This window comes from Capsicum annuum, chromosome 1, assembly GCF_002878395.1.
Source record: "Capsicum annuum cultivar UCD-10X-F1 chromosome 1, UCD10Xv1.1, whole genome shotgun sequence".
In the NCBI taxonomy this organism is placed as follows: domain Eukaryota; kingdom Viridiplantae; phylum Streptophyta; class Magnoliopsida; order Solanales; family Solanaceae; genus Capsicum; species Capsicum annuum.
The window spans coordinates 212,942,124-212,956,781 of record NC_061111.1 but is presented as its reverse complement, the minus strand read 5'-3'; the positions used below and the strand labels follow the sequence as shown (position 1 = coordinate 212,956,781).

The 14,658-nt window shown below is 35.4% G+C and overlaps 1 protein-coding gene across 3 annotated transcripts in view; it reads right to left on the bottom strand.

Moving 5' to 3' along the window:
* Positions 1–3,512: 3,512 nt before the first annotated feature.
* The window catches only part of LOC107847853 (uncharacterized GPI-anchored protein At1g61900), a 25,880-nt gene continuing 14,734 nt past the window's right edge, over positions 3,513–14,658 (bottom strand). For 2 of the 3 annotated variants that reach the window (XM_016692426.2, XM_047408813.1), the window contains one exon: positions 4,302–4,513. In XM_016692426.2, coding sequence (XP_016547912.1) covers positions 4,446–4,513 — 68 coding nt within the window. In that variant the 3' untranslated portion in view covers positions 4,302–4,445. The other variant, XM_016692417.2, reaches the window with a different exon arrangement.

The following is a 14,658-nucleotide window of genomic DNA, read 5'->3' as shown; positions in this document are numbered from 1 at the left end:
TTTTTTTCTTTTTTCCTCTCAATTTTTTTTCTTTTTTATTTTATATTATTTTATTTTTTATTTTTTATTTTTTCTTTCCTCTTTTTTTTATTCTTTTTATTTTTTGTCAACCCTTATTTTTTTTCTTTACACCTCTCAATGTCTACTTTTATAAAATAAAATAAAAATATTTTTTTTTATTTTTTATTTTCTTTTCTTTTTTTATTTTTAAATTTTTCTCGACATTTATTTTTATTTAATATTTTTTGTATTTTTATATTTTTTTCTTATTCTCTCTCAACTTCTATACTTTCTTTGATTTTTATGTTTTTAATATTTTTCTTCATTTTCTCTTTTTTATAATTTTTGTTCTTTTTTTTTATTTCTTTCATTCAAGTTACATCTCATGAGTAAGAGTTGACACTATCACATTATAAAGGCAAGACTTATGACTTCGAACAACAAGCTACGTTGCATGGACAAGAGTTGACACTATCATATTATGTTTTTATTTATGAGATGTTCTACAACTATTGTCTTAGAGGCAAGACTTAGCTCAAAGACTTACAAACTACAAACTATGCCCCACGGGCAAGAGTTAACTTTACCATGTTATGTTTTCATTTATGAGATGTTCTACAACTATTGCCTTAGAGGCAAAACTTAATTAGCTCAAGGACTTTCAAACTACAAATTATGCCTCACGGGCAAGAGTTGACTCTACCATGTTATGTCTTCATTTATGAGATGTTCTACAACTTTTGCCTTAGAGGCAGTCAAGGACTTTCAAACAACAAATTATACCCCACGGGCAAGAGTTGACACTACCACGTTATGTATTTATTTATGAGATGTTCAACAACTCTTGCCTTAGAGACAAGACTTAGCTCAAAGACTTTCAAACTACAAATTATGCCCCACGGGCAAGAGTTGACACTACCACGTTATGTATTCATTTATGAGATGTTCTACAAATCTTGTGCTCAAGGACTTTCAAATTACAAATTATGTCCTACGGGTAAGAGTTGACACTACCACGTTATGTCTTCATTTATGAGATGTTCTACAACTCTTGCCTTCAAGGCAAGACTTAACTCAAAGACTTTCATACTACAAATTATGCCCCACGGGCAAGAGTTGACACTAACATGTTATGTCTTCATTTATGAGATGTTCTACAACTCTTGCCTTAGAGGCAAGGCTTAGCTCAAGGACTTTCAAATAATAAATTATGCCTCACGGGCAAGAGTTGACACTATCACGTTATGTCTTCATTTATGGGATGTTTTACAACTTTTGCCTTAGAGGCAACACTTAGCTCAAGGACTTTCAAATAATAAATTATGCCCCAAGGGCAAGAGTTGACACTACCACTTATTTATGAGATATTCTACAACTCTCGCCTTAGAGACACGATTTATCTCAAAAATTTTCAAAGAACTTCGTAACAACAATCCATGCCCTTAAATTTGTTTTGATGTAAAAAAAATCCCTTTGCGGATCATCTAATTTTTTATTTATTAGCAAAATATAATAGAAGTTGAGAAAAAAGAAAAAAGTGATCAAACAAAATAGAGAAATAAAAAAAAGATTGAGAAAAAAATGAAAGAAAAAGAATAAAGATCAAGAAAAAAGCGAAGAATTAAAAAAATTGAGAGAAATAAAAACGAGAGGAAAAATAAAAATAAAGTTTGAGAAAAATGAGGGAAAAAAGAAAACTAAAAAAAGAAAAAAACGATCAAACAAAATAGAGAAATAAAAAAAAAGATTGAGAAAAAAAAGATAAGAAAAAACTAAAGATTAAGAAAAAAGCAAAGAATTTAAAAAATTGAGAAAACAAAAAATGAGAGGAAAAAATAAAAATAAAGTTTGAGAAAAATGAGGAAAAAAAAAAGAGAACTGATAAAAATAAAAAATAAAAGAAAAATAAAGATTAAAGACAAATGAATTAAAAAAGAAAAAAAAAGAAATAGATAATGCTTGAGAAAAAAGAGAAAAAAAATAAAGGTTGAGACAAATGAATTAAAACATGAAAATAAAATTAAAGAAAAAAATAAAAAGTGAAAATAACAAAAAAATAGAATAATAAAATTAAAGGAAAAATAAAAAATAGAATAATAAAATTAAAGGAAAAATAAAAAGTAAAAATAATAAAAAATAAAATTTAAGAGACAAATGAGTATGAAAAGTTTAAAAATATATTTGAGGTGTAGAGGGGCAAAATGATACTTGTACTATACTTAAAAAGAAAGGAAAGTTATTCTTTGAAGACATTTCTTATTGAGGTCAAATATCTAAAGCCACCCATATTTGAGTCTATGACATGCAATTTCCTGTAGTTATTCCATTTTCTCCCCGCATAAGATAATATATCAATTTCCTCATAACTTGTCAGTGTTAGTTATACGAGTTTCTAATTGCAAACCGCACGTCATGTTAATTTTATACATGAATAACCTACTTCCCAATTAGCTACCAACCGTTGTATAAGTTATACAGAAATTTATAAATGATAAGCTACTAGCCACCAAACAACTGGGTAAAACATGAAAAGAAAAAAACACGTTTTTCTCTTGATAAGCTACTATAAAAAGTAAAAATGGAAATGTATTTTTAGTATAATGGAAAAGTAAAAGTAAAGGGAGTAAGTACATAAACTTTCGTTTTCTCCGTTATAACGTTACTGATACCTTGCATGGATATTGAAAATGTCCCCAAACAACAAAGGAACAAATGATCTTGGCAATTCAGAAAGGATAGAAGTCCAGACAGATCTTCCTTAAATGTTTTTCCACCATTTTGGCTCTAAGCATCTAGTGACTAGTATCCATATTTCAATGGCTCGACAAATTCATATTAGTATTTCATAGTACAACTGACGTTTTATTTGAAGGGTGTAGCAGGCAATGGATATCGTTCTTACAGCCGAGCCTATAGTTGAAAGGTTAAACTCCTTTGTCAAACTGATATGTTACTTTTGATATTTTTGTTTACTTGACTTGTATATATAGGTCCCAGTTAAGTTGTCCATAACTTAGAAGGGAATCGGAGAATTGAGTTGAAGCTTTGGGAAATACTTCGGGAGTCTCATGGATGTCACCACTGAGTGGAAAATCTCATGGAAGAGAACGAGTATCCTAACCCAAGAGTTCCCCCAAAGAAAAGGAAAAAAAATATATTTTCATCTTGTAGAAAGCTATGAATTATTATTCTTGACGATATTGAGACATAGTAGTACGAATGATTCGCTTTTAAATATGTTCAATTTAAAAAAATTATTTATAAGTTAACCAAGAGTTGCAAACTGCATCTTGAATTTGCTTATACGGCGTTTTCTTCTTGAATAATTGAAGTTGTTCTTTGCAAAAGCCTAACTTCATACGCGAAGATTTGAAGTTTGACAAATCAAAGTTCAAATTCACACCTTTGTGTATGACGTTAGGCTCTACCAATGCCTAAGATACCTAATTTTAAAAAACTTTCAAGGTTAGACTTTTGCAGAGTGCAATGTACTTGGCAGCTTGATTTTCTCAACTATAAACTCAGTTTTAACTTCATTCCCTCATACGTCTAAAGTCCATCATGAGGCAGCAGTATTTTTAATTTCTGTTGAAAATTTCAGCTATTAGTTAAATAGGGGTCCTAGTACAGTGCACTAGGACAGAAATATCAGTGTTCAATTAATGGTACCAATCACCGACTCGAGCATAGGCTCGGAATAGCCTATAGCTTATACTGTCGACTCAAGCAGACGAGCAAGTTGTGTGACGAGGTGACAACATGATGGGCTCAGATTGCCTAAAGCTTATATCTTCGCTTTTTTCACTGGTCTTCGACATCTTACAAACAGGAAACAATAGCATAGGTTCTGAAAGATGTTTCTCTACAAGCGTGGTGGCTCGCCAATTGCTTGCCATTGTTTAGTGTAGCTACTTCCTGCATCACTTTGTAGCAATAGGGTTTAATGTTCACCACAATATCAAGGGATAATTTTGGTCTTCTCCTCAAAGATGATCACGTTAAGATTCCAGACAAGGACCGCACAAATTCTCATTTTCCACCTCGGCTGTTTTGCTTCTTTCAGCAAAATACTATCAAGACGACAATCTTCATGATAAAGAACAATTCACACCTCTACATTGTTGATCTGTTCTTTCTAATGTAATTCTTTTCCTCGATGCAACGAGGACTGAGATCTGCTTCTCTTGTTTCTTAATGTTAGGACCTGTGTAACTTTTCCTCCACCACCAGCATGGGCAAAACAGCAATGCAACTATTAGAAGTACCAACACAGCTTGCAAGCAATTCGTAGAATGTCCTAATATTGCAAAACCATGAATTGACTAACCAAAAACACAGCAACTATACACGAAGAAATATTCAAAAATATATATACACGTGATCCGGTCGTTCAGTGTCTACCTAATTGCTCAAAATCGAACTAGATCAGCTTCTGGCAGATCTCTTCAAAACAAAATGGAGAGAAAAAACAAAAGAATGGGCACAAGAAGATCCAATCCACCACGGGGGCAGCCTGCAATCATGGCAACGACACATGCATCATTATATGCCTCAAAACAAGGTAATTCCTACAGTAACATGGCACTACGAACAACTTCTAAGAACGAAATATGGCACTAACAGTTGCACATTTACACCATCCCCCACCAAAAAAAAAAATAATAGTAAAGGAAGAAAAACAATGGAGAAGTACGCAAAATATTTCACGCAGCAGTTTTATATGCAGTCGTCATAGTTTATATCCATAAGAAAAACAGAAACCTACTTTACTTTCTCATTTGATAAGACATAACTGCCGTCCAATTAGGGGAAGGTTGTTGGTTCGATCAAGGGAAGCAATAATTGAAAGTAAATATCAAATACCAAACTTTCAAAGTTCAGCGGAAACAAAAAATTAGGTGATTTCTTCACATCTATTCTAAGCCTTGATGGACATAGTTACCTGACACCTATTGCTGGTGGAAGATCAGAGGTGGCATGTACTTGTTGAATTAATCTAAGTGCATGCAAGTTGACCTAGATACCACGATTATCCAAGAAAATACAAACCTTTCAAAGTTTGATCCGATAAATATTAACTTCGATACAGTAACTTGGGATTTACCTCTAGGAAAAATTCTATATATTTAAACTCTTTCGTTTGCTTTTAAATAATTATACGATACATAAAAGACACTAAATATCTTCGATAATCATTAGAAAACACCTTCCATCCAAGTCATCAAAAACATGAAATATAAAAACAAAAGATCAACTACAACTTATAACAACATACTCGGTGAAATCCCAAGAGTGAGGTAGAGTGTACGCAAAATTTACCACTACAACCAGAGGTTGTTTCCGAACGACCCTCGACTCGAGTACATCAAATTAACGTAGATATGAAAAGGAAAATCGACAGTGACGAAAACATAGAAACTAACAAGGAGAAACGGTAACAACAAAATAGTGCAATAAAATTAATACTACGACAGACACCACCAAACCTAAACCGGTAGAAAAGCAGGACCACACTCTAGTACCGATTAACCTTCTACCTTAGCTCCTATTAAGGACAAGGAGATCTCTTATGCTACCCGTCATATCTAAAGAAAACTTAAGTGTCATGCAACTAAACTAAGTAAAAAATAATATTTTATTGTGCATTAAATAGAAATAAAACGCAAAATCATCCTAAGATCAAGTTTGCATAAGGTCCCTCAAAATATTCTTCAATATTTACAGAAAAAGGCTCACTTTGATACCAATCTTGAAGTCAAATAAGAGCTTGCAAAATTTTTGAGTAAATGAACTCCTAAATGAATCAAGAATATGCCTCCGGTGCTAAATGCACATTCCAATGCCACACTAGAAGTCAGAATTGTCAACACATTACAAGTCATCTCGAAAAGAACTTTGAATCTAGGATCATTAACTTTCCACAAATAACAAGATATTAAAATCATCACTACCAGGCTCTTAAGATATTTTTCCAATTGTGACCATCACCTGAACATGTAGTATCTTGTTAATGTTATTTATCCAGATGTCTCATTTGATGAATTAGAGAAAGAAAACGTATTATGGGATTCTTTTCAAACGTGGATCTCATATAAGTCACCACTTCATCTTTCATTTTCCTCCACTTCTGTAAGTGCGCCACCAACATTCTCAAGATTGTTACAATGATCTAAACAGAAACAAGAAAGAAAACCTGATTCATTTTCTCAGGAGCACCCCAATACTAGACAAGTTTTTCTTTCTTGACAAACCAGGATCAGTGACTTCCATACATTCTTTTAAATGATGGTGAAACTCAACTATGTCATTAAAGTGAAACTGAAACCTTCACAATTAGATTATAAAACCTTTGAAGAAATATTACCATGTTTCTCTCATTGCCAATCATTACTTTCAAGTACAACTGCAATATTTCCATCTCCACAAATATTAACAGAAATGCCCAAGAATCAAGATCATACCTATCAAATGCAAGTCTCTAAATGGTTCCCGATATGAGATATCAAGTAGGTAAACTTTTATTAAATCTTCTAACCCTCATGGGAGAGTCTAAAATACTTCACCATTTGCCTAACACGTTTGATTAATGCACCAACTTCTTTCATGTCATCTTCCCCAATAAAATTAGGGATGTGAGTCATAACGCAGAGATGGTTAACACAATTTACGTTAGATCCTCAATTAACTAATGGTTTATGTAAATCTTTCGCCACAACATAATTTGAAGAAGCATTATATATGATAATAGTGAAGATCTTCTCCAAATTCCAACCAAGAAAACACCTAGAAATAGAATGGGGCATCTCATCACCTTGTGATTAGAGATGACATGAGTTTAAAAGTCGTTTATGGAAGACTCAAATCTCTATAAATAAATGCACCTTCAAACACATATACAGTATTGCATAGAATGAATTACGTGTTTGACTGTGCACTTTATTGACAAAAATCGAGTCTTGCATAAATGAAGTTTAAACTTTCACGTAATGCACCCTCAAACACATTATTTCAAAAGCATCAATTGTACTACAGAATAAATTATGTGTTTAATAGTGCACTTTATTGATAGAGACCGAGTCTTTCATATACGAATTTTACACTTACATGTTGTCTCTAGTCATAAGGTGATGAAATGCCCCATTCTATTTGTATGTGTTTATTTGATTAGAATTTGGAGAAGAGCATCACTATAATTGGAGGCAAAACTTTTCAAATGATATCTGGTGAAAAAGGTCAAATAATTGGTTAATTAAGAATCTAACATGAAATGTGTTAACCATCTTTATGCGAGATGTATGACTCACATTCTCAATTTTATTGTGCAAAACTACATGATAGAAATTGGTCTATCTATCTAACGTGTTAGGCAAAATGGTGAAGTATGTTTGACTATCTCCCATTAATGAAGGTTGTGAATTCAAAATCATAAAGGAAAAAGTCATCGTTTACACCCTAAACTATAATCGAAAAGTCGAAGACATATTCAAACTATTATGACGACTTCTTACACCCCTATACTACTTAAAGTAAATTTATTTCCACACCAGAAGCTGATGTGGCAACAAAATAAAATAAAAAAATAGCAAGTGTAGGAGTAAAATTTGAAGAAAAAAGGATTAGAAAACAGTCCATCCTCCAAGAAAATTCCTAAGCCACTTCTTCATTTCTTCTCCTTGGCATTTGCATCTTCTCTTCTCCCTTTTTCTATTCAAAACCACTTCATTTCTCTTACTAATTAATCGATTACATATTCTTCACCATTCTCCGCCTTGAACTTGAACAAAATTTCTAATGGTGATAATATTTAGTGGTGGGTGATAAAATTGACGGTGACATCATTTATTTTTTATAATTGACAGTAAAAATGGTGCAATTTTGGTGGTGAATAATGAAATTTGTGGTTGGGGTTGTGCTTTAACCCGATGATGGCAACAAAGGTAGATCTAGTGAAGGATGATTTTGATCATGAGATAAATTTCTTAATAGTACAATTAAATACTGATTGAAGAATTTGCAGTGCAAGAAAGTTTTAGATTAAAGTTTTAAACCAAGAGGTTTGCTTTAGATTACAATTGTGGCTTCAAATAGAGTGTCATGGGTGTTGATTTTGATGTAGTAATAATGATATATCTTCTCTCTCTGGCACTAATCCCAATGTAACTTTTTTATTTAAAAAAAAAAAAACTTTTTTCAACCCAAAACCTCACCGGTGGTCCTTCCGATCACCGGAATCCATCTTTCACGTCCTTCTTCTCTCAATCCTTCCCCACCACAGCCATTACCACCCACTTCTGACCTAACCCCAGAAAACCCACCTACGGAAACTCCCCCACGCGCCAGTACGCGCCATATAAATTCCCCAGTCACCGCGTCACGCGCCTCACACACCGGCGCGTGACACCCACCAGTCAGATTCTCACTTATCCCGTTTCAACAACATTATTTGCCGGCTATTTCCACTAGAATCACTCTTTATTTCATTACAGGAGGACAACAGATAGAACCCTCTTTCCATTTCTATACAGAAATGAGGGATAACAGAATTTTTTTCAATGCTGGTTTCAAGTCTTTCGACATTACCATATGGTCAGCTGATGAGCAGGTGTGGTTTGACTGGGTGAAACGAAGCAGAAACATGATGAGGAGTAACTCTCAGCAAAAAGGTGATGGAGTGGATTTGTTTCGTCTTGAAAGAAGCCTCAAACGACAATAAGAATATTGTGAGGAGATGGAGAATGAAGGATCAATTGACAGAATATTTTGTTACAAGAAAGTTTAATGCTCATGGAAGATTTATGAGCATTTTGTCCCTTAAAGATGCAGAAAGAGCAGCAATTATTCTACTAGAAGCTTTCATGCTGGTTGGAGAGACATTGCTTTCAAGATAAGTAACTTCATTAATTACAACCAGCCAAAAGCCTACAAAATTCCCCACAGAACGGTTGATACTAAATATCCCTATGCTAAGGTAGATAGTAAATGGCAACCTAATATCCTTGAGAGCAAAAGACAAGAAGGCTCCACCTTGGCTTCATCCGATTATAGCAAAGATTTACTCGGAAGATGCGTCATTGGAAGTTTCAGCGAGTTTAACCATGAGTTGCCTACTCTTTCTGAGGCCAGAAAATGGACCTCTGCTACCTGGAAGAAAGTATTTGGGATAAATATCTATGAGATGGCAGAAAGCTCATTCCTTTTTGAATTCCCCAACAGGAATATGGCTGAACAAACTCTCCAAGGTGTGTGGATTTGGAAGAAATCAAGGGTTAGGCTGGAATGGTGGAACCCTATTGCTAGGTGTACTCTGGCAGTACAAAAGTGCAAAACGACTTGGATTAGAGCGAGTGGGCTTCCTCTTCACTTGTGGTCGAGAGAAATTTTCCAACAAATCGGAGATCGCTGTGGTGGCTAGAAAGCAACCGAGGAAGAAATTGAATTGAAGAATCATCAGAAGTGGGCGCGGATCGAAGTATTGGGGAATGGTCGGAATATCCCAAGCAAAGTTACGCTCGTGAAAGAGGATCTGAAATTCCTTATTCCGATATGGGTGGAGAGAAAACCCACTTTTGAAAGAATTTCCATTGACCTTACGGCGACCGGTGATGGAGAACCCAAAGGCAAACAATAATTTTGTCCAACAATCCAAAGAGCTCTACGCTGTTATAGACTCTGTGGGATGTTTTGTCAGCTGTAGACTGGAGAATGCAGGGATATGTGAGGCCAACAATTTCAAATTTTAAAACTCATGTGGGGTCATGTGAAGAAAAGGGTTTTGCTATGGTAAATATGTCTATCCTTTGGGCCATTTTGACAGCAATAAGAAAATTGGGCCTGATCCAGCTCAAATAATTTATAACAATATAATGGAAAAGCCCAATTGAGAGAAAAGTGATCTGCCTCTCTTAGAGCAGTCAATGACAAACACGTTGACATCAGACCAGTCCATCAATTCTCCTGAAGTATTGCAGCTGGCGACACCAGATGACGGCAGGCAAATCGTACCAAAGGAAAAAGAAGGATGTGAGAATTATGACGAGGGGGAAAGAAATTCTCAAGGAGAGGTTCCAAATCGGGAACAAGAAGAAGTCTTTAACAACTCAACTATTAATGAAGAAATCTGGGAAGTGGAAGATGTGGCACCGCTGCAAACAGAACAAAATTATGCACTAATGGAAAAGGAGCTGGAAACTATTGTGTAGATTAAACAAAACTTGCTAAAACTCGGCAAGATGTTTGGAATTGATTACAAAGGCCGCGAGAAGGAGACCCTTGAATTACTCATGCAAATTGATGGAAATAGGCAAGCGAGGAGAATGGAACAAGCTACAGATATCAAGAAAACCAAGATCAAAGGTTCTCTTGAGCTGAAAAATTTGATTACATTTGATGTGAAATTTAAAGGTGATGGAGGCAGAGTCAAGGGGAAGGAAAATACTCAGAATGATCAATGAAGCTAAAACTAATTACATGGAATGTGAGGGGATTAAACGATCAGGGGAAGAAAAGAGTGATCAAAAATCAACTTTTAGGCTGGAAGACAGATATTGTATGTTTACAGGAGGCTAAATTAGAGGGAGACTGTCAGGATCACATAAAACATATTGAGGGAGGAAAATGGACAAGGTTTGCTTGTCTAGAAGCTAGTGGTACTAAAGGTGGAATTATCATGTTGTGGGATTCTAGAGTCTGGAAGGGAGAAGTCTTACAAATAGGTGCTTACTCCCTAACTTGCAGATTTGACTCAATTATGCAAGATTTCTCTTGTCATATTTATAGTATCTATGCACCAAATAGTAAGGTAGAAAGAAGATTAGTTTGGGATGAGTTGGGAGCCGTGAGAGGTCTGGTAGAAGGACCTTGGGCAATCTGTGGAGACTTTAATGTCTGCAGGTTCCATTCTGAAAAAAGGAACTGGAACAGGAGGACTTCTGCAATGGTTGAATTTTCAGACTTCATTGAGGACATGAAACTTGTTGATACACAATTGGAAGAGGGCTCTTTCACATGGTTCAAGGGAGATTGTCAAGAGGCTGCTTCAAGGATAGACAAATTTCTTTTTTCTTATGAATGGGACAGAAGCTTCAGCAACATAAAACAGGTGTCTCTGCAGAGATTGGTTTCTGATCAAGTGCCTATTGCTCTTCATTGTGGCACTTGGGAGGCTCCAAAATCATATTTCAAATTCCAAAACTGGTGGTTGTAGAAAGAGGATTTTGTGGATAAAGTTAGAAACTGGTGGAACTCTTTTGAATTCTCTGGAAGACCTGATTACATGTTAGCCTCCAAGCTCAAAGCCCTCAAAGGGAAGCTCAAGGAATGAAGTAGGAGTGATGCCGGGAATTTGAATCTACAAAAGTCAAGGTTGCTCAATCAAATGGCAGCACTGGACTCTATCTTGGAAATTAGGATCCTATCAGATAAAGAAGTGGCTGAAAAAGCGGGCTTATTTTTGGATCTTGAAGAAGTCCTCAAGAACGAGGAGAGTGCATGGAGACAAAAATCTAGAGCACTATGGCTCAAGAAAGGGGATAAAAATACTAAGTTTTTTCATCAAGTAGCAAATGCCCACAAGAGAGTACAATCACATAGATAAACTAGTGGTGCAAGGGGAAAATATAATGGAACCAGCAAAAATAAAAGAAGAGAGTTAAATTTTATAGTAATCTATACACAGAGCGGGAAGAATGAAGACCAACCGTGAATATCAGAAACTGTCCAACCATTATTGAAGTTGAAAAAGAATTTTTGCAGGGTGACTTTGAAGAACAGGAAGTATATAATTGCCTCAAGATGTGTGCAGAAGATAAAGCTCCAAGTCTAGATGGTTACACGATGGGGTTCTACTTGTGTTGGGAGATTCTGAAGCATGACATCATGGAAGCTTTGCATAACTTCCACTCACAGGAAGTGTTTGAAAAAAGCTTCAATGCTACTTTACATAGCTTTGATTCCAAAGAAGAAGGGGGCAAATGAGCTGAAAGATTTTAGATCAATTAGTTTGGTAGGGAGTTTCTCTCTACAGTTTTGACAGAAAGGTTGAAAAAAGTGGTGGAGAACCTGGTAGACTCTCAACAAATGGCCTTTATAAAAGGCACTGTGAAGTTCTCAATTTAGTCAATGGTAGCCCTGAAGCTTTCAACTCTTAGATCCCATGTCCCTATTCTTGTTCATTTTAGCCATGGAAGGGCTTAATAGCATGATATAGGTGGCTAGTACTAATGGATGAGTCCAAGGTTTTGAAGTGCCTAGGAACAATAATCAAAGAATGGAAATCACTCGCCTCCAGTATGCTAATGATACTCTAATATTCTACGGAGCAATTAAAGTTTTTGAGAGTGATCGTAATTTTGTTTGAGGCTATTTCAGGTTTTCACATCAATTGGAGGAAGAGCCTCATCTATCCCATAAATCAGGTACTTGATATAGAGCTTTTGGCTACAATTCTAGGAGGTGAAGCGGGCAATTTACCTACTGTTTACTTGGGCATGCCTCTGGGAGCCAAATCAAAGTCCAAAGGAAGTTGGGATTCTATTTTGCAGAAGTGTGAGAAGAAATTGTCTAGGGGGAAATCACAATACTTGTCCCTGGGGGGTAGGCTCACTTTAATTAATGTTGTCCTGGATGCTTTGCCTACCTACATGCTTTCCCTTTTCCCAATCCCATTTGGAATCACTCAAAGGCTAGACAAAATCAGGAGAACATTTCTCTGGCAAGGGAACAAAGAAAAAAGAGCTTCTCACCTAGTCTCACCTAGTCAAATGGAAATATATCACAAGAAGCAAGAGACAATGAGGACAACATCAGAAATTTGAAGCATCAAAGCAAAGCTTTGAAGCTTAAATGACTTTGGAGATATTCACATGTACCTCAGACTTTATGGAGCAGAGTCATTAAGAGCAAATATGGGGAAGAAGACTGTTGGGTTTCCAAGGAGGTCAGCACTCCATATGGAATCAGTTTCTGAAGGTCCATAAGATGTTTTTGGCCCTTTCTCAAAGATCATTCTCACATTAGAGTATTTAACGAAAACGGACCAAGTTTTGGAAAGACAAATGGATTGGAACAAGGTGTCTCATAGACCTATTCCCAAATTTGTTTGTCTTGGCTCTAGACCGACAAAGAACAGTAGGTGGGATGTGGACACATGGTTGGGATTTGAGGTTCAAAAGAAGTTCAAATGACCGGGAGACACCTAGACTTCTAGAACTATTTAATCAGCTGAAAAATTTTCAGGAGACACAAAACGGAGTTGATCACCTACGGTGGAGCGAAAACACAAGTGGAATATACAAGCATAACAGACCAACTATGAAAGATTTTCATCAATCTCAGAGGCATAGCATGGAAAATGCCAAGTAAGATTGTTCACACACTTTTTAGCTGGGAGGAGGCAGGAAGTGGTGCAGGGAATAAAGAGAGATGGAGGATTATTCCATCATGTATATGGTGGACCATCTGGAAGGAAAGAAATAATAGATTCTTTGAAGATAGAAGAAATTCCGTCCAAAATATTAAACAAGAAATTCTGTCCAAAATATTAAACTTAACTGTATTTTGCTATTCTGTTTTTGGTGCACCAAATTGTATTCTAGAGACACTGAAGCAATCCTAGATGTCTTAAGCACCATTTAGGTCTGACTCTCTTTTGGTAGATTTTGTAATTATTTTCTTGTAAATATGGGTTTTCAGTACTACCTAAGTACTGCATTAATATAAATGTTACCTTGATCAAAAAAAAGTTTTAAACCAAAGAAAGAGGAAGATGAGGAAATGGGTCTAGTTTTTTAGTAAACTCCGATGGTGAATTTTATTGAATATATAGTGATTCTTTGTAATTTTATTATGGTGACAATGTTTATGGGATGATTCCGATAGTGAATTTAGTTGTGGGTAGTTAATCTATGGTAGTGAAGATCAAAATTTGATGATGACGACGACAATGGTTTAATGGAGGTTTGGTGGTGTGGTAGTGAAGATGCAATTAGATGACATGGAGTTTTTTTTAATAAAATTTGATGTAAAATTTGATGTGACAGTGACGAGGCAGTGACGTGGCGCAAGTGTGAATCACTTCCCATCATGTGACTGGTTGTAGGTGTGCAAGGGTGGACATAAATTCACTTTTATATAGTTGAGGTGTGTAAGAGGTAGTCATAATAGTTTGAGCGCGTCTTGTGACTTTTCGAATATAGTTAAGGTGTAAACGATGAATTTTCCCAAAACATAAAATGTAAGAAGTCATTATGTGTGGATATTCTTACTAGGTGGAATCCTAACTGCTTGATGTTGGGTACCACTCAATTTTGAAATTGTATTTGATGGGTATGATCTTATGGATAGTGGATTTGTCAACTTACCTTGTACTAATGTTAGTGAATATAGAATTGTTGTAGATGCACTTAAAAAGTAATGATTGGCAAAATGTGAGAAACAAGATAATATGTAATCAAAGGTTTTATTATGATCGTGAAGGTTTCGAGTTCATGCTATGTCACTTCTAATGTTCACTTTGAAGACATAATTGAGCTTCACGGTATTAAATGAATGTATGAAAGATAATGATCCCGATTTGGCAAAATTGGCAAAAAAAATGAAATAAATTGGAGTACTACTGAAAACATGAATAAAATGCTTTTTATTGCCTCTTATCTTAGATCC